Here is a 21,116-nt window from a genome sequence, read left to right as displayed (position 1 = left end):
CAGAGCTGAGGAAGTCAGATGATCCACAGAGCTGAAGAAAAGCGGTGGAGAATTGAGTGGCAGTGGAAGGGTTAATAATCCGACAGCGCCGAACAGMAGCGCGAGTTTTAACTGCAGTTGGTGTCAAAGTAACAGTGAATAAAACAGGCAGGTGATCCGAGAACACAGAGTCACRGRTTTCCAGGTTAGTCACAGGCAGACCGCAGGAAATAACCAGGTCCAGTGTGTGTCCGTGCTCATGTGTAGGACCGGATACGGCCTGTACCAAGTTAAAAGAGTCCAGAAGACTTAAAAAGTCCTTTACCAGAGGCTTATCAGGACAGCACACGTGTATATTGAAGTCTCCAACAATAAGAACATGTTCATAGTTAGTTAAAATCCCAGATAAAAAGTCAGAGAAGTCGCTTATAAAATCCTTATTATATTTGGGGGGCCGGTAAACGACAGCACAGAAAACTTGGTTTACGTGTCTTATTTCAAATGACGTAAACTCAAAGCTGGAGAAAGACGTCTGTAGAAAACACTGCTTACAATTATAGCCAATTATAGCCTCAGCCCACACCAAGTTTTCACTCTCCAGTTTGCTTTGCTCAAACTGGAATCAGGTTAGCATGGCTGGGTGGGAAAAGCCAGGCATTTTGTTTATTGACAAGAAATTTAAGATCATAAAACTAATTTTAATATCAGACAGAGATAATCTGATTGAAACAAAATGCAGTTTTCACATGATTTATTTTAATAATGCAACAAAAGCTATACAAGTCAACCTGGCTCTGTGTAAAATCCATCCATCCATCCATCCATTTTCTTGCACCCTTAATGGGGTCGGGAGGGTTGCTGGTGCCTMTCCAGCTRACGTTTCGGGCGAGAGGCGGGGTCACCTGGACAGGTCGCCAGTCTGTCGCAGGGCAACACAGAGACACACAGGACAAACAACCATACACACACACCTAGGGGCAATTTGGAGAGGCCAATTAACCTGACAGTCATGTTTTTGGACTGTGGGAGGAAACCGGAGTACCTGGAGAAAACCCACGCATGCACAGGGAGAACATGCAAACTCCATGCAGAAGGACCCCAGGCCGGGAATCGAACCCAGAACCTTCTTGCTGCAAGGCAACAGCTCTACCAACTGCGCCATTGTGCAGCCCCTGTGTATAATCCTTTTTCAGTTAATCAACAATGTCACATTTCATTTTTATATTACTAATTAATTTGTTTCTCTGAATCTGGTAATTCCTACAATGCAAAATAAAAGGAATGCATATCTAAACTCCAAGCGGACCAGAGATCTCTCAAAAAGCAGGAAGCGAACTATAGTGCAGGGCATTCTGGGTAAATACAGCCAAAACAAACATGCTACACTAGAGCTAGCTCAAGAAATGGTTTGGGGTTTTTTTTGTGTTTTTTTTTTTTACCAAAGGCAAAAGAGAAATCCTACAACCGCTAAAATCTGACGCCGCTCCACTTTAGTTTCTTCAGAGGTTTTCATGTTGTTTCCTTCAGTGGTTCTTGGTGCAGCGCCCCCACAGGTGAGGAGGGAACCAGGTATTTCTATTAGTTTGGTTTGTTTGACACTTAACACTGTGAAAGAGAACCGCAGCAGCTGAAAATATAACAAATGTTGCCATTTTCTGCGATTCCTCTGACCTTTTTAGTTGCTTTAAATTCAACCAAAAGAAGATAAACGGTAAAAAACCCTCCTGGTTTTCTCTGCTCTTCATACTCTGACCCTGTGCTGCTATAATCTTTGCATGGAGACTGATAACACCCCGAGTTTGATAATATATTTCACACATTTCCATAGTTATGGAAATCAAATTCTCTCTGTGTCCACAAACACCGCCTGGCATTTCCTGCCCTTTTCATTCTTTCATTTCTGGGCTGCGTGGTGGAGCAGCGCTGCCGTAAAGGACATGGCTAAATATCGGCCCTGTAATTAGAATATTGGTCAGAAAACAACTTGCATATTTTCCATATCAGCAAACTTTTCTACCACTTAGATGCAAAAACTTTTTAAAATGACATTTCGACAGTGAAACGTGTTTTTTTTTTTTTTTTTCTGGATTCAAGCTGTTCGTCTGAGCAGGTGCAGGAGAACAAAGTTATTACTGCTTGGTGCACCTCTGGTTTCCCTGCAGAGAGAGCGCCGGTCGTGTTTGATGAGGATTCCTGAAGCGCTTTTTCTGTTCAGAGAGATGCGATGGGCTTCTCTGATAGATTATTAACACGTTTTGCATTTGCCCTCCAACAAACTCCCTGCTTCCTCCATCAATCTTCTCTGCAGCAGTCCTCTCCTCGTGGGAGGCAGCCTCCTCTCACCTCAATTCCGAATTCAATAAGATCTCTGTTCCTGTATTAAATCCTGACTCCTGTGTCACCTGTTGGGAATTTCCCTAGCAGCAGGGTAACCCAGTCTTTGTTGAAAAGCTGGTTTGCTGTTAACTGTGTACAAAAAAAAAGATATAAATTGTGATCGTTGACACATCAGTTGAGCTTTGAAGAAACTCCTATGTAGGGAGGAGCCGATTGAAGCCGTCTGGATGTTTTCTGTCTGTTTCTGTGTCCAGCTGTGAAAGAAAAGCTGCTGCTTTGCCTGTCCGTCTAAATGTACCTGCATATGAACAGGCTGCCCCCTGCTGTTTAGGAAGAAAACAAATTCAGTCAATAATAAATCATCTTTGGTTGAGTCTGTCCATCCCACGTATTTTCTAATTTAACCTCATGTCTCGGCTGAAGCTGCATTGACTTTATTTTGAAGTTGCTTTTTTAACATAATGACACAAGGAGGTCACAACTTTAGCCGCCATAAACGATCGCTTATCTAGACAGGAGGCAAATGCAAAGGTTTTAGCAAAATAATGGATTTCCAAGTATTTATGTGCTGAAGTCGGTGGTAAAGCTGTTTGTTTGAGTCGGTCATACGAGATGAAACGCAGCCAAATAAAAACATTTGACTGGTGCTGGAATGGTGCAGACATTGGAAGCCTTGCTAGCTAAAGTCAGGCCTGTCAGTTAGAGGTAGATAGTATCTTTACGATCCTCTCTGTTTGTCTCAGACATTCAGCCTGACTTTGATGGACTCCTTAAAGACCAAAGAGACGGGATTTCTCTTAGTAGCCTGTTTTACAGTCATATGTGGCCATTCTTCTTGAGGAGTATTTGTGAGGTCAGACACTGATGTTGGGCAAGAAGTCCTGGCTCAACTTCTACTCATCCTATCGAGATACAGAGTTTGGACTCTTACCGAGTTCTTCCAAAAACAATACTGTTATTCAAGGCCTTACCAAGTCTACTTCATGTACCGGTTTTGCATTCATGTCTCATGTCTGCAACTCCTAAACTGTTCCCACAAATATGGGAGCATGAATTCATCAATTCTGAATATTCAGAAACATCTCCAGGAAACACAGAAAGAAGTCTGTTTGCCTTCCTTGTAAGCATTTATGATGACTATATGTTGGATGACTGAGAATACACACCAAACTATTACCCTGAGCCGTGCTTCTGCAAGGTGATAGTGGCAGCATCATGCTGTGGGAATGCTTTTCTTCAAGGAGTCTGGTCAGAAGATGAATGAAGCTAAACTCGGGATAATCCTGGAGGGAAACCAGTTAGAGCAGGGGTGTCAAGCTCCAGTCCTGAAGGGCCGCTGTCCTGCAGTTTTTAGATGTGCCACAGGTACAAAACACCTGAATCAAATGGCTTAATTACCTCCTCAGTTCTCCAGAGCCTTGCTAATGACCTAATTATTCTATTCAGGTGTGGTGCAGCAGAGGCACATCTAAAAGTTGCAGGACACCGGCCCTCGAGGACTGGAGTTTGACACCCCTGAGTTAGAGGCTGCAGCGATTAATGTGTTTAAACGGCCCAGTCAAAGTTCAGCCCTGAATCCAGGTGAGAGACTCAACAGTTGCTCTTCAGAGTCACTTTCTGTCCAGGCTGGTTGACTTTGAACTGTTTTCAAAGAGGACTAGTCAAAGGTTTCGATGTTGAGACTTTGAGCTGCACCTGCAGCAAAGACTAGTGCTAGAAGTTATTGATGTTTTATATTTTTATTTGTCTTCTGTCACATGAAAACCCAACAATATTCCTGGAATTGTGATGTGGTGAATAGCTGTAAATACTAGAACATGAATGAAGTCAGGGTGCAAACGCCGCAGGTTGTCCTTTTATCACCTCTGTACCAGAGACAGTGGTGTGGGCACGCTCCAGTTACACTGAGTAAATGGGAAAAATCAAAACAAAGGACTAAATAACCTGTGAAAACCTTTCAGCCTCCCTCTTTGTTGTTCCTGCCAAATTCCCAGGGATAGTCGGTGATTGTGCCGAGGGAACGCTGCGTGCAGCTGCTGCCGACCGCTTTTTTTTTTTTTTTCCTGCCTTTTCAAATAAGAGCTCAATCTGAGCAGCTTTTACAGTCAGTTCAGATTCCTCACATCCCTGTGGAAACCATAAACAAATCCTTAATTAAAGAGCAATGACTTGTTCTGACTGGATCGAGTCGGAGCTTTGTGGCATTTTTACGGCAGGAAGTTCAGAGCTGCCTGTATGAATTCTTTATGTTTTATGGCTGCGCTGCGTTGTCACCCTGTTTGTTTGTTTTACATGTTTTGCTCTGCTTCGGTTTTATGAAGCACTCCTGAATCACACGGCTGCAGATTATTCCTTCTTCTCAGCAGGAGAACGCATAAAACACAAATACCGCCAGTGAGCAGCATTAAAATGCCGAGATCGGCCTCATGAAATTTAAATGAACCTGTAATAACACTTTGTTTCCTCTTCCTCTCCCTCCCCACCCACTTTCCGCCGGTACAAGAGGAGAAACGGGAACCTGTCCAGGAGCAGCAGACGGGCGCTCTGGTCGGCGGCGTCCTCGGCACCATCATCTTCATCGGGATCATCATCGGCATCGTCTTCCTCATAAGGAAGTACCAGCAGGACACGGAGTGAGTCTTCCTCACTAATTCTGCATTAACTTAAACGTTTGTTTAACCTCCTGAGCAAACTAATCCCTCCTTCTGGGGCTGCAGCTCATTAAAACGTATCACGCGCCATTAAAGGATCCAGCAGTGGTGACTCGGTTTCAAATCCGGACCTGAAGTTTACGGCACCAACCCGGTTCAAGGTTCCCATTTATCCTCCCCTGGGCTGCAGCTGAGGATGGAGATTTATTAAACCTTCTGGGCTTTTGCTCCACGTTTTCAGATGCAATTCTCCAAGCTGGAGCTCCATGTAGATCATCAGGGTGTTTTATAAACGAGCGAGCAAATGGGAGCTCCAACATTCATTATGCCGGGATTAAAATTTGATGCATCCAGACCATCAGTCAGCCTGTAAATCAGAACAAACAGAAAGAATCTTTGGCTAATATCTCAAACCTTGTTGGTTTGAAAAGAATAGACTCTGATGTTATTCTGTGAAAATGTCATTTTATTCTGATTTTAGAGCAGTTTTAAAAAGTTTGTGTCGAACGTGACAGACATATGGATGAGACTTTCATGAAACTGATGGAAAATAAATCGGTGATGTTGGTGAAATGGTTTGTTTTTCTTATAGTGAGCAGAAAATAAGTTGTGTAAACTTATTTGTTTCATTCATTTACAGTTTAAAATGAAGATGTTTCATGTTTCATCAACAAAAGTTTCAATAAAAAATAAGCTTGAGAAGTAAATTTCTTAAATCACAAGCAATCACTCATATAGATACACCTTTATATATTTATATATTAAGATAATAATAAAGTAAATTGAACATATTTGTCATGAAACACACTCATTATACCTTGATGAGTTTTATTTTCTCAGAAGTAAAAATTTATCTTTGACAGATTGTTATTAATTTTAGCATAAGCATCCTCTTTAGATTATTTGAGTCTGAATTTACACACCAACACACCAAAAGTTTTGTTTGAAGACGAGGTCCAAATGGCCACCCAGTCTCTCTTCTCTGTGCGTCAGCGCTCGCTATGAAGCCATGTAGCGATAGCTAGCAAAACTACTACTAACCCTACACACACCATAAACTCTAACACACTTATAGTCAAAAAAACCCATTGAAACACTCTTAGTAAAATCCACAGCATCGCTAGTCTCTTGCCGCCCCCCGTCTCTTTCCGCGTGTCTCCGTTCTACCTAGCAACAGACCGTCAACACATTTTCATTGGTTGTTTTGAAATGTGGTACATTTAGACCCCACAAAATAAGGCGGAAATGATCGATCTTATTTCTGGCTTTATTTTGAAGYAAATAACCACAAAACCAATATAAAAACACCACTTTTATAAAGTTTGAAGTCCGTGCTGTCCAACAGAGTCGAAATGAAAACTCGGTATGCCGTCTGTTATTACGAAGCCTTATAAATGCGTCACATGCTTGTACGCCGCACGGCCTACATAGGGTTAAAATACAAACATAGAGAATAAATAAAAACTTACGTTTTTCAATGTGCTAAACTTTGACAGGTTAATAATTTCCCTTGTAGGAATAATCAAGTTCTATTGATTTTGTTGCTTGATTATTTCCGTTATTTTGGGCCATAAATAATCATAATAATAATAATAATAATGTCTCCATTCTCCACTTTTGTTTAGCAGTAAGTTTAGAGCAGGAAACTCTGATTTTATGCTGGTTCTGTTTTATTTATGGGAGCCTTCAGTAGAAGTTGATTAGCAGCCTAATTGAAGCCAAGCCCGTCCTCCACTCCACCTCAGCACCACTAATAACTCATCTATATTGTTCTTGCTTCATTGTTTGTGCAGTGATGATGTATAAATAACCATTAGCATGCCTTACTAATGGAAACTAATGAAATAAACCAGCAGACAGCGCTTTATATAGACCAACTATAAGGCAGCTTGAGCATCACATCAATCACTGAGTGATTTAATATATTAATGGCTGTTGGAGTAAAGTGCCCATATTTAAGAGTTCAAACATAATTACGGGCAGCAGAGAAGAGCTCAGATGTTCAGAGCAACTCGAGATAATGGAGATTATCTGACGTAGGTTTTAGATCTTCTAACAGTTGGACCCGAGTTGAGAAGAACCGGATCTGTTCTTGGTTCTGTCTTGATTTTGGTTTGCTCCTTATTTCACGGTGTTGGAAGAAAAAACTAGTTTTACATCCACATCAGCTGAGCTGTGACGTTAAGCAGGCTGGTGCTGCTTTGGTGCATTTTTTAAATCTGCATTTTAAGGTTTGTGTTGAACCCGGCAGAACTTTTTCTTCCACTTGCCTGACCAGCTGCTTTTCTCCCAGAGAGAAATACCATGAAATGTACTGGAACCACAGAGGGAATCTATAACCAAAATGTTAATTATAGTCTTGAGAGTTTAGAAAGAAAATATTTAATATCAATAACATTCATTTAGCTCCCCAATTTAACCGTTTCAACGATGAAAGCAAAGCAGTTCTGCTGAGCCCGAACGGTTTCTTCCACGCCCGTAAAGGATTTCTCCACCTGTGTTTGAATTGATTCAGTCATCCAGTAGAAAAAAAAAATCTTTAAGCTCACTAAAATGTATTTCTTTCTCCAACTGATTGCTGGATTTTCTGCAAAAACAACATTGACTGAACTGCGACACAAAGGGACATCTTCAGCGGTCAATATTTCATTTCTGTCCTTCAGCCTCTCAGCGGCCACAGTTGTCCATCTTTTAAAACACAAAGGAAAATCTGATGTCTTAACGAAGCGAAGATCAATAACCGCATTGCTTTTCCCCTCTCGACCAATCAGGGGTCCTCCGAAGCACAAGCCTCCTCCTCCGGTGAAGGCAGGCAGCTCCACGGAGATGGTGAGTGATCGGCGCGGCTTCAAATCAATCCTTATTGTCACCACAGTTATATTATCGTCTCTCTCACACAGATACACACAGTCCATTTGGGCCGTCATAATGGGGCTAATGGCTATTGATTGGAGATCTCAATTGGCTTCCATGTGCCCAAATAATTACCTTGGTTTGTAAAGAGCACCATTAGAGCACTTCGTTATTTTCCCTATCATTCCTTTGCATTTTGGTGCACTTATGTAACGTGACTAAAAACTCAGTAATTTTATGCTGATTAGACATGGAAAAAGGCCTCTAATGGCTCTTAATGCCCAGGACGGTTCACGTGGTGCAGCAGCGAAAGGGTCTTTTTTAGACGTTTAAAGGTTTGTCTGTGAAGCAGCACCTGTGGCGAGGCTGTGACTCTTAAAGCTTCTGGTTTTCAGGGCGGTGAGAGGCTACGAGTCTTCTGGCTGAATCTTTTTAAATAACACTCTGTGCTTCAGCAGTTATAGCTGCTTCACTTTTGGTGATAAAGTTCTCAAATTGTTGTACAACATGCCCACATGTGTTTACTGTGAATGAAAACTCTCTCAGTTTATCGCTAATGTCAAAGTAGAGCTGAAACTATTAATCAGGTTGATCGCAATTAATCAACATTATTAACGATTAATCGTTAACTGGAGCATACAGACTGAAAAATGACCATTTGCTGAATGAACAACACAGTCAGAGCAGTAATTATACCAAAACTGTACAAAAAAAATATGCATTTTGCATTTAAGATGTAAAAAAATTAAACTTTGTCTGTAATTAATCTCCTCAAGTGTTGCCTTCACCTGGTTCAAATTCAGTAAATTACATTTCTCATTGAGCAGCTTTTGTTATTCAGTTATTAATTGGTTAATTGAATAATAATCTCCACATCTAAAGAGCTGAGTTTTTCACATCTTGATGCTAAAAGTATTTTTTTAGCTCTAAATGTATTTGCTGCTACAAAAGATCAAGTTTACTCTAAAAGATTGCTGCAGATTAGACAATAAAATGTTTATTTCTTTATCTAAAAAAGAGACTCTTAGGCATGTTTGCATTTTTAATTTTGTAATATTGTATAAAAAGGATTAAATGAAAAATCTGCAGATTATGCAGATTTTTTAAATCCAATAAATCATCAGAATAATCGATTAATCAGCCAACCAGTTGGAAAAAATATTTTAGCCTCTCTAAAACATATTTTAGTGTTAATTTTAATTGATTACTAAATTAGGAGATTATCATGTTGTGAATGATAAATTACAGATTTAGATCAGTGGATCCACAGTGGCATCTTTTGCTTTCTTGTCTGATGTCATGCTTTTTGAAATTACTAAAATGAGAAGCAAAATTATTTAGTATTTCAAAATACATAATAGTTGAGTATTTAAAGTGACAGACACGTCAGCCATGGTTTAGCTAGCTGTATTAGCATTGTGCTTTGAAACAAAACTTCCCTTTGGTTAAAAAGAAACCAAAAAAAGCTAAACTTTTACCTCTAAATGTGTTTTTTCTCAATGAAATTGAAAAATCACATGACTTCTATCTGTCTGTCTACAATTATATCCACTCTCCTCTTTTTTATTTTTATTTTTGCGAGTTTTGTCCAGTGTGAGTGTCGGGTAATTGGACGTTTCAGGCCACAGATGCAAATTTGAAAGAATAGCTTCTCAAGCTGTTATCTTGTTAAAGGATAAATTACAGTTTAATGCTGGAGCAGCTCAGCCGACTGTCTGCTCTCAGCTACGTCTGCGGCTGAAATGGAAGATTTTCTGCTGAGATGTGAATCATAATTTTCCTCTGAGTGAGTTGACATCACCGCTCTGGTCCAGATTAGACGTCCAGACCATGAAACCGTCGCCTTCCAACCAATCAAAGCCATAAAAAAAAAAATGAAAATAGTCATCCATTACATCTCACTATCAGCAGAAGATCTTTGTGAAAAATATCTCAGCAGAACCGATTATTAAAAACCGATTAATGTTCACCTTTTAGAAGATGTAACCATTTGGTGCATCAACCTGTTCATCCTTTTATAACTCGATAAATCAGGATGTAGTTGAAAAGTAAATTCAATTCAAAAATTGAACCTTCTATTAGATTTGAAAGGAAAGTCGAGTGAAAGGAAAACGTAAAATGGAGAAACATACATTGAGTTTTACGTCAGGGTTGTTTGTTGGGAAACTAAGTACAAGAAAATGGTGAAAAAGGAGCAAAGTAACTTTGTAGCTCCTGTTTGCTTTGCTTACCAATCCTATTTAAACTCAAATTAACCATGTTTCCTGTGCATCTTTCCTCTATCACACTTTTTCCTTCCACTCAACTTCATGTCATTGTGCTTGAATACAGTTTAAATTGCAAAATAAAAGACTTGGATCAAGCGACTGGCTTGTTTCTTTACATGAAACGCCTAAAAAGACCTAAATAAACCTTAACATCTCACAGCTTCAATCTGTGGAGGGCACAGAAGTTCTCCAGTTTTGTTTTAAGTGAGCAATTTATGAGCCTGGTTGGGTAAAAAAGAGAGCAAGAGCAGGAGAGCTGAAGTGATTTAGGTCAAAATGCATCTGAGGAGATGTAGTCAAAGTGCCACACTAATTGCTTAATTGCAGTGGAAAAACAAGTGTCTCAAAGTTCATGCCAAAGCTATTTTCCTGTTTAAAAAATATAATTTTCAACGGGAGTCGAAGCAAAGTGTCTGCTCTCTGTATGTAAATGAGAGGCTGTTGAAAGCACCAAAGCTGAAGGATACCATTCAGTGTTTGTGCAAGTGAAGGGCTGCGCTTCTCTTTTCAAAGGGTGTGTAGTCCGATTCGGATCGTTCCTGAAGCGGCTGTGTTATCTCCTGAACAGATTCTGTTGAATTGTTTCAAAGGCCCTCTCCTGTCTTCTCCACTTGACTGCTTGTTTCTGTGCTGTTTTGTGTTTTTTTTGCTCTCTTTCTGCGCTGATTTGTGTGCATGCAGCTGAACAAGCCGTCAGAGCCGCCCACAGCCACAGAGACTGTGCCTCTGAGCCCAGGAGAGGTTTACTACGAGCCCACAGGGGGAGAGCCTGTCACAGTAACTAACACACACTGTTTATGCACAAACACAACGTGCACACAGATCCAAAACCAACGTTTTTAAGGCTGGGAGACGAACGATGACAGAGAACTGCATGCATATGGACCAGTGTGAGCTGTCCGCTTTGTTCCAGTCACTCACTGCTTCTTAAAGGAACAGTTCAGATTTTTTTTTGAAGTGAAGTTGTGTGGAGTAGTAAGGAGAAGTTTGTAACTGTGTACCGAAGCTTTGAGAGTTCTGGCATCAGCTCTGACTGCAGTAGTTCACTAAAAAAATAACTGGTTACGGTTTTTTTTGTTAAAACTGTCTCTACGTTGTGACAGAGTAATATTAGAACAAAAGCAACCAATCAGAGCGAGGAGGAGGGTCTTAATGCTGTCAATCAACCTCAGGCGCTTGCTGCTCAATATGCCAATGGTGGAGAAACAACTTACCGTTACAGAAAAACCGTTTATCAACCATTAGCATTCGCCGCAAGCTTTGCTAGCTGCAGCGTAGCTGAGAGAAAAAGGGAGAGAAGAAGTGGGTGATTGGTAGCACTAAGACCCGCCTCCTGCCTCTGATTGGTTGTTCCCATTTAGCGCTGGAAGAAGTGATGTTACCGAAGTACTGCAATTAGCTTCATCTGAACTTCTCCAGTGTTTGTTTTAGATGTTTGCATTATTTTTACTTGTTGACACAAATTAATTCCAGGATCTGTTGCAGTTAAAGGCAGGACTTCCTCCAGTCCTGCTTCACTGCTCTTTCCTCAAACACAGGATGCTTTCCTTTGGCCAGACAGTTCTGGTTCAGTCGGATCTGACCAACAGATGTGGTTCCAGCATGCAGAGTTTTCCTTGCTCTCCATCCTGTGCAGGAATCTATTAATATCACCCCAGCAGGTGTTATTGGCTCACAGGAGACTTTGTCCCTCGTTTTCTTGACAAGTTTTTTAAAATCCAGAGCTTCTTGTCTCTGTCCTGTGTGGTTCGGTGAATTTCTTGACGATACTTTTCCTTGTAGCTCTTTACTAGTTATCCTCTTTCTGCCTTGTGAGGAAGCTGCAAAAGTGTTGAAACTGATTTAGTTTTGCTTTTGGCATGACGCTTTCCACGCTGACCAGTTCTGATGTTTCAGCTTTGACCTGATTTTACAAACACTGAGCATTTAAAGGACATCGTCTCTCTTTTTTCAATGTGCATAAGTAAAATAATGCAAGCACAGGATACTTAAAAAAGCTGTGTTAAATGTTTTATGCTATCGCTTTGGAAATTGTCACGCAGCACCTTTTAAAGCTTTTAAGTGCAGAGCCGTAAAGATGTGATTGTGGGTTTTCCCGCCGGTTCCCATCTCCTCTACAGGGATTAAAGGCCCCATCAACACAAACGCTTTTTGTTTTAAAGCACATAACTTTTGCTAAGACCTCAATTGGCACTCTTTTAAACTTTGCTGACCTGGTTGTAGTTTTAGGGATTGCTTTTTAGATTGAAGTCCAGAAAAAAGGAAACAATGAAGCAGAACCCTGTGATAGATTCCTGCAGTAAATGGTTTTTATCGGCCATTTTGTCCATCAGCGCTTTATTAGTTCGCTTTAAACTCAACTGTTTATACGATAAAGCTAAGAAATCTCCAGATTTTTCTGTTATTATTTCCAAACTGTAGTTTTCTTCCTGTTTGGCTCTGATAATCCAGAGTGAATTCTCAGATTGCAGAGCTGCACAGACCAGCTGAGCGATAAATAATGTCTAAATGAGAGATTTCCTCGGTGCAGAAGAACTCTCCTTTTCTGTCTTATCTGATGACATTGCAGGAACGTCTGAGTTAACCTGTTTTAGAGAAACCATTGCTTATTTTCTCTTTAGCTTCTCGCAGCCCGGAGCCGAGTACAAATGATTACCTTGTGATCTCACAAACCTCTTGAGAATCCATCTTGTCCAGAGTGCAGCGTTTTTCTTTGATCTTTCTTTTTTATACTCTGATAATCTCCAACAAATCTGCTTTTTTTTCCTCTTCCCCTTATAAGAAAGGTTTATTTCTATTCTCCCAGACTTTTAAATATATTCCACTTGTTCACTGGAACGTTTTTATAACTTATGATGCTAGAGAAATGTGGCTTCTCTTGTTCTGAATACAAAGAAAATACTTTATCTGTCGGTATGTAAGGATATATGTGGATTTCTCTTTTTGCTCTTTTAGAAACTTTCAAATAATGTGAGAACTAGATTGTTTTTGTAAAGACCTGAAAGGCAAAAACTTGACATGATGTCTGTATTTATCTTTATGATAATTAACTACAGAAGTTTAATTCAGTTCTTTGGTTGCCACAAGAAAACTTTCTTTGAATTATTTCAGTTCCGGGTGTTTAAAGTTCGGTTTGGCTCCTTTTCCGGCCCTTAAAATCATTTCAAAACTGACATAAATTTGCCAGAACAGTTGATGTAAAAGAAAACATTAAGAAAACATACGTCTTTTATTTATATTTCCTCTTTTTATCTTAAAGTTTTATTGTAATTGTGCGCTCCCAGTGTTTTTGAAGAGTTTGCAACATTTCCTTCAAATGAATGTCAGTTTACAGATCCATTTTCTACACAGGTCAGACTCCTGAGTGCTTTTTATCAAAATATTGCACAAAAGAAAATGCAAACTTACTTTTTTTAAAAACTTCAAAAATACTCATGTGGCAAAAAGTCTTGACCCCATTTATTCATGAAGAATCACTTCAGTAAAAAATTGATTCATTTTAACGTTAAATCCAAACTAATAGGTAAATAAAATAAAATGTATGATATATTTTTACAGTTCCTCCAGGTATAGCTCACCTTGGCTCTGGTTCTGTCCAGAAAAATATAAAAATTGACATTTTTTAAAAAATGACTCCTGATTTCTTTGGCAGGAATTTTTGGCGAAGCTGAAAAAAGTATTTTATTTTATTTCAGGAGCCTTGCAGAAGGTGTTTAACCACCAAAACATTACCTTTACTACATGAAAATTTAAAGAATAAAACATAAATGAATATAAATATCTGAACCATTTCTAAAGTGAGTTTCTCCCGATAAGATGCTGTAAACATGACCTTGCTGACCTTTTCCTCAGATGCTGGATGAGGACGCCACCGACGCGCTGAACGGCGGAGCCCCTCCGGTCCTGAACAAGGACGGCTCCGACGGTCACCACGGCAACGACTCGTCCAATCACGGGCCCTCGTCCGGCAACATTCCTCGTGGCGAGAGCTTCGTATCGACCCCCATGTATGTGTAGCCGTAGCAACGACGCCGCAACAGAGGCACACGGGAAAGTTTCAGGTCACCTAAATTAGAGGGGGAAACGAAGGGAGAGGCCATGACACCTGTTTCTGCTTTTCATTGTAAACTTAACCTCTGAATGTTTTAAAGTAATCTGCTCACGGATGGTTTTCGGTTTTATTTCCTGCCTTCACATTTCCTTTTTGTGTTTACATCGAAGCCACAGCCTGTATCTTCCTTTTTCAAGTTTTCTTTCTTTAAACACTTGTGAAATTCAGTTAAAGTTTCTATCTTCTCGAGCCAGGAAGCCTTTGAAATCATATGTGTTCTTGCATAAGATGAGGCGGGCTTTAAAACCGCATGCAGAGCCGCTGTATAGATGAACCGGAGCTCTGATTGGTTACTAATTAAAATCCACATTTCCACCAAAAGCAGTCAGAAAACTGCCTGTTCCTGGGATTTAATATGAGATGTTTTATGCAACGTTTTGTGCCATGACGTTTAAACAGCATCAAATTGTTGTTAAAGTGTGAGAGGGAGGCTGCTGAGTCTCAGCTTGTCTGTTTACAGCCATGGGACATAATTTAAACAATTTTTTCTTTCAAAACGAGATTGTAACACTCGTCTGACAAAACAAAACACCTTTAAAAAATTCCTCCAGTCTGTTCAGAAAGTAACAACTTCCATATTCCTGTCTGAGAAACACACCAGTGAAGAAACGGTACGGATTCACACCCTTTTTGTTTTTTTTACATTTTTCTAACAGATAATCAACAAACACCCTTCATAGCAAAGTGAAAACATGTTTTCAGACATTTTGGAGTGTTTTAAAATGTAAACATAACACTCCTGGTTTAATACTTTGGCATCAATCGAAGCCTCGAGTTTTGTTTGAAATGGATGTTTGGATCTTTTCAGATAATCTGAAATCTGCTTCTGAAGGCTGCCTGCCTGCCTGCCTGCCTGCCTGCCGCCATTTTGGAAGCTGAATTATCACCTGAGACCCAAAACAGCCTTTGTGTTTGGTGGTTGTCTCACCCCGATGCAAAGCAGTGGCCCAGTTTCTGCTGCAGGAAAACAACCGCAGTGTTTACAGACAAATCTTTGAACTTTTGATTTAATATGAACCGTTAAGTCTGAGATCTTAAGTAGATAAATGTGTAACATCCAAATCATCTTCAGTCAACTGAATTTATCACAGTTGGACTCTAATTAAGCTGCAGAAAGCTCTCAAAGTGGCTCCATTTTGAGTGAAATAGCAATGGGAGGGTGTATTTATGTACCTCTGACTGAAAACCATGTTTTCAGTTTGTTGGTAAAGAGCATTTTCACTTTTTCTTTTTTAAATAAAACTATTTAACCTTTAAACAAGTCTCTAATATATGTGGAAAAGTGAATTTTCTGGTGGCAGCAAAGCCGTCGTTAACGTGAACAAAGGAGACGAGTCATAATTCGGAGCTCTGTAACCTGGCAACATCCCATAATTAAGATGCCGTGATCCGTATTGGTTGTGTTAATTGCAAAATCTGGTGGCGCTGCAGCTGCGTAAATCAGCTTATAGCAATGCACATAAAGATTCACAAACTGTCACACAGAGACACATTCTTCCTTATTATTTAAAATTTATATATAGACTGTGTCATAATGTGTCAAATCTGAGCATATATTAGAGAAAAACTGCCATTAAAACCATTTCAACCATTTGAAATGATAAACTATGATATATGCAGAACATTTTGCTTTTTAGCTGTATGTCCTCTGGCTGAAACTGAAATTGGGTCAACACAGATGTCAAACGGTACCAAATGATAAAAATTGTAAATAGCATTGATAATATTGATTTATAATATATTGTTGGTGACATGTGTATACATAAAATAAACAGGTGTAGGTGTTATTAGTGCCTCTGTACAGGGGAAGGAAGTCAGCTAAACGTCAAACGAGCGACTAAAAAAAACAAAGTGTATATTACTATTTTGCTTTTCACAAGTCCATTAAAGTTGTCACTTAATACGAAGATGTTTTGAGTATAAAAAAAAATAAATGGTGTGGATTTTATTCCTTGTTCATGTTGCTCTGCATGGCATGATCAGTGGCTTGTAGAAACACTTTCCCGAGGCTGTTTGCCCAAAAGAAATCTCCATCATTTGTAAAAGCATTTCTGAATATCGGAAAAGAACGCTGCTTTTCTTTTTGTTTTGTTTTTTTTTTTACAATCTGTGTCTCGATGCATCTGTCATAATCATGCACACCACAAGCTTAAATCTAATTTAAGGCGCGTGTTCTTTTGTGTTGTGACAGCTCCCCAGGCTGCCTGTGTTTGTCTTCAGCACAAATCCAAAAATACAGTAGTCACTGAATTTCTCTCAGCCGCAGAGTGCAACTCACACAGAAATGCAGTTTGTTTGTTTTTTCCTTACCACGCTTCATCTTCCTTGAGCCACACAATTTGTCCTGAGTTCATCATGTCGGCTGTCAGAAAGCAGGTTGGAGCTACAACCAGCACAGAGGTGGAGGATAAACGGCAGTTTTCCAGAGCTGGTCAGTACGTGTAGAAGCTGAGTGGATGATGAGATGGATCATCTCTTACTTTTTCTGAACCATAGGCATCTAATACACTTATTTCCTGAGATAATAAGGGAATAAAACTTACAGTATCTATGTTTAGTCAGTATCTTTCCTGCTGTTGAACATCCAATGTGACCGTAATGTGAAGAATCATTAAGAAATTCTCACTGTGGAAGCTACACTGCAAAAACACATTTTACCAAATATTTCCGGTCTAGTTTCTACTACAAATATCTTAATACACTTGAAATAAACCAAAACTAACTTTTCAGCATGATAAAGGAATTTGGTTTAAGTCAATAATTTATGAAAAAGTACTAGTTCCACTGAGATTATTTTTAATCCCTCTTTATTAAGGAATTATTTAGCTCCTATTTCTTGCGGAAAAGTTTCTTGAAATTCATTTTTGTCTTATTTCAAGTGTACAAAGATATTTGCACTGGAAACTAGACAAAACATACTTGGTAAGTTTTTGTGTTTTTGCAGTGTAATCGCTACACCAGCTTATTTTTTAAACAATTGTTTACAAACTAGAAAAACATTAGAGATTTTATCTACTTTATCCTATTTGTAGCAACACAAACATTTTACAGTTTAGCAGACGACATAACTTTTATGCAAAAGTGATGAAGCGTTTTAAAAAATCCTTTAACAATCTAGTTTGTAATGATGTAAACCAGTTGGCTCTAAGAGAGGAAAAGTCCCATTTGAGAAGCTAGCTAACTGAAACTTAAGATAACAGCTACTCATTTTACACAAGTCAAAAAGGTTGTGGTTCTGGCTGAACAGTTTGCTTTTGATCTACAGAGAAAAACAAGTAATTGTTGTTTTCTCTCAAATTTCTTCTTCTGTGAATTCCAGCTCAGACTTTGGAAATGGATGGGTCCAACTGGCTGTTCTGCGGCAAAACATTATAGCAAAATAGATGGCGCAGATCAGGTTAAAGTTGTAAAACATTACTAATGTAGGATTTCTTCATAATTTTAAAAAGTTTTAAATTGATTAAGTTATTTTTATAAACATAATTTTGCTTCAGATTGGCCCTGTTTCAAGTAGCTGTTAGCTTGATTAGCTCGTAGCTAAAGTTAGCAACTTCCAGAATTTCTCTGATTCTTCTAGTAAAACTCGGCCTGTTCGCTAGCTGTAGAAAAACTAATTGGAGAAAACAACATTCACCACGGGTCTCCTTTACTACAACGTGCTCACTGAAATATTTGGTCTATTTTCAGGAGGAAGTAACGGATGTACACATTTATTTTTAAGTGAAATTGGACAATTTCTAACAAATACATATGAAAAATAGTTGTTTTTCTTTAACTGTAAGTTTTGATTCTTTTCTGAAAATACTTAGGGAGGGAGAATGCTAATGGAGTAAAAGCTTTTCAAGTTCCTCTGATTGTAGGCTCTGATGTTATTTTTCATTAAAGGGAATGTCTGCATGCTGCATGGATATTTTGGGAGAAAAAAAAAAAAGCTATTTCCATATTTTGCAGAAAAGCTTGTGTCACGTTAGCAGCCCAGCTTTTTAATTTGCTTTTCTGTTGCAGTGTTGGACAATCATGTGTGATGTATTTTATAGCCCTGCCGCAGAACAAAAAGCTGTCTTCAAAGAGGGAACGCGGCGCTTTTGCCTCTTTTTGTCTGTAAATTAATTTCACAAAATGAATGAATGTTTAGTTTCCTGTGGATTAATGTGTTTAATGTGTTTGCCAGCAGGCTGCTCTTGATAGATTGAGGAAAGGGGGAAAAGACAATCATCAGGACACATTACATCAGAGACCAATGACTCTGCAAGCGTTCAGTTATGAGTTTTGGCTCTGCCGTCTCATTGGAGAATCATTTGGCTTTACGCAGCGCCTCACGTTTAAATGCGTTATCATTTAGAAGTTCCTTGAAATGTCTGATTCCTGATAGTCATGAAGGTCGACACTTACTGCGAAATCTGCAAAGAAATCAAATGTGTGATGGGCCGACTTGGGCTGCACGTTCATAATGAGGAGATCCTGCAGCAGCTCCATGCAGACGGATCATTTAACAGATGGAGAGTTTGTCCCTTCAGTCGCTGCTTTGCATTTCGGCCGCGGTGCTTGTTCGGTCTCCCCACCTCCACAATTACAGGTTAAACGCCACAACCATAAGCTGCGCACGTCAACGATGAGGTTGATCAGTCTGAATCCTCTCCTTCATTAAGCCTAATTATTCCTCCTTCCGTCTCTCCTCTTCATCCTTTGTCACTTCAGCTTTTCGTCACGGAGCCAGACGTGCCTTCTTTTGTTATTTTTAGCCTTTCAATTCTCACATTTTATTCTTTGACAGTAGAAGCGCTGATGACACGAGTAACAAACACAGGACGTGTTTGAAAAGGAAAGTAGGAATGCTGAAACAAAGCCACTCTCATGCACTGGAAATATAATCATATCTTTGTGAATGTTATTGATTTCGTTTCATTTTCTTATGTATCACTTATCATTTTGTATGCTTTTGGGGAATTATACTGTATATGTTTTTCAATTCACTGTCTTGTCAAATAAAATGTAAATCAAAAAGACTTTGTGATCATTATTTCAGGAAAAAATGAAATATGTTTGAAATTATGAGGAAAAATCCTACATGAAATCATAAGCTCATTTTTATTCATTCTGAATAACTCTAATCTTCAGATTTGTAAAACACACCAAGCATCTTTCAACTTTCTGTTTTTGCTTTACACTTTAAGTTTGATTTATTTTAGATTTCTGGTATGAGAGATAATCATCTCCCAGTGCTACCTTGAAACAGCCAATCAGAGCCAGGAGGAGGGCCTTAGCGCTGTCAATCATGGATCAGCTGATTCCCACTTGCTCTCTGCAACAGGCTCCTGATTGCAGAGCCAGCTGTGAATGCTCAGGCTAGTTAAGATGGCCGCCAATGACGACGGACAAGCAGTTCTACGTTTTCTCAGATATAGGAAATTTTCTAGAAAAAAACTGAAATATCTGAGTTTTTTTCTACATTTCTGAGATAACTCAAAATTTCAGCAGGGGGCGGGGGGGTTCTAGAAAATTTCTGGGATTAATCTCAACATTTCACTTTTCTTGCAAATTTTTAACTTAAAGCTCAGATGTTTTCTTGTTTTTTTTTTCTTTAGAAAAATTGATATTGAGCAAAAAAATTAAATAAAATTTGAGTTTGAATTCAGACATTTCCTTGTTTTTTTATACAGCATCTCTGAGATTGACCTAAAAGAAATTTAGAGTTTCTTAAAGCAAATTTTCAACTTGTCAAACTTAGAAATTTGCTCCTTTTTATTTTTTCTACATTGCCCCTATAATCCACTTTAATAAAATTAATCAAACTCTGACACAATCCTGCAGTTGTAAATAGTTTTTAGAGAAATGTGGTTCTTTTAGGAAAAGCATAAGAAAGCCTTTGAATCCAGGACTGTACTGTAGCTCCGCTTTGAGAATGAAACGCTTGTACAACATGTTTTTGATCTTGTTGTTAGCCGCTGGATTTGCCCGACTCTCTTTTCTGCGTCTGCGTTTTATCCTTCAGTGTAGCTGCTGCCACCCAGCCGCTGTCAGATCAGATGAGATGAGACGAGCTCATTGTCAGCGAGCATTTGTTCACTTTTGTGGCTAATTAACCGTATCGTTAAGTTCATCCTGGTCCCTGCTGGGCTCAGCGTTTTGACAGACATATAAAGTGAGTGAGGAGAGGCTCTGACATCAGAAGCGGTTTAGTTCAAGTAAAATCTGCTTGGTGACGGAGGAGCAGCATGAATAAGAAAAACCCCAGGGCAGCAGCTCAGCGTTATTCAACTGTATATGTTTCCCATCCGCAGGTGTCGGGGTAAAAACTGACATGTCTGGCAGCTGAAGTTTGATTTCTCTGATTTTTATATCCGGATTGAAGATGCTCGTCGTGACTCATGAAGGTGGAGAAGCAAAAAGAGCCGGAAAAACGAGCTCAATCAACAAGTTTATCCCAAAAACCTGTTGTACTTTATATTCTACAGTCCTCTTTTCCCTTTATTGTTCCTCGGAGGCATCGTTTAATAATGTATTTTACCTTCTCGCTTTCAAGTCTGCTGTAGTTTATACTCACAACGGTTTCCTCTGAAACCTTAACGGAGAAACTCGCTTCTCTATTTGAAAAATATACTCTATGTATATAATTATGATGGTTTTCTGCTTTCTGCTCATGAAAACCTGACATTTAAAGTTAGAATGTCACATCAAACTAATAAAACATTTCAACACAGAAATGTAGCCTCAATGAAAGCAGTGTTTAATATCTGCTTTTATGTGTTTTCCAGCCAAATACCTCCATTTATAGCACAATAAAGTAGCTATATTAAGGTGTAAAAATGAAAAAAAATAAAATTTGAGCCTTTGAAATTGGCCTCTGTCTCTTTAAGAAGCTCCTGTTCTTTCCAAAAGTTTTATTTTATTTTTGTGTTGTAGTTTCTCTACTACAAA

General features: G+C 39.0%; 1 protein-coding gene across 2 annotated transcripts in view; it reads left to right on the top strand.

The window, feature by feature from the left end:
- pvrl2l (PVR cell adhesion molecule related 2 like) overlaps positions 1-16,146 on the top strand; it is a 327,549-nt gene extending 311,403 nt beyond the window's left edge. Inside the window, exons 7-10 of one of the 2 annotated variants that reach the window (XM_008422835.2) lie at positions 4,820-4,949; positions 7,739-7,796; positions 10,769-10,864; positions 13,940-16,146. In XM_008422835.2, the coding sequence (XP_008421057.1) occupies positions 4,820-4,949; positions 7,739-7,796; positions 10,769-10,864; positions 13,940-14,104 (449 nt within the window). In that variant the 3' untranslated portion in view covers positions 14,105-16,146. The remainder of the gene's footprint in view (positions 1-4,819; positions 4,950-7,738; positions 7,797-10,768; positions 10,865-13,939) is intronic. The other variant, XM_008422836.2, reaches the window with a different exon arrangement.
- The last annotated feature ends 4,970 nt before the right edge of the window (positions 16,147-21,116 follow it).

Source organism: Poecilia reticulata, linkage group LG11 (assembly GCF_000633615.1).
Source record: "Poecilia reticulata strain Guanapo linkage group LG11, Guppy_female_1.0+MT, whole genome shotgun sequence".
Taxonomy (NCBI): domain Eukaryota; kingdom Metazoa; phylum Chordata; class Actinopteri; order Cyprinodontiformes; family Poeciliidae; genus Poecilia; species Poecilia reticulata.
This window is presented reverse-complemented; position numbering and strand designations above follow the sequence as displayed.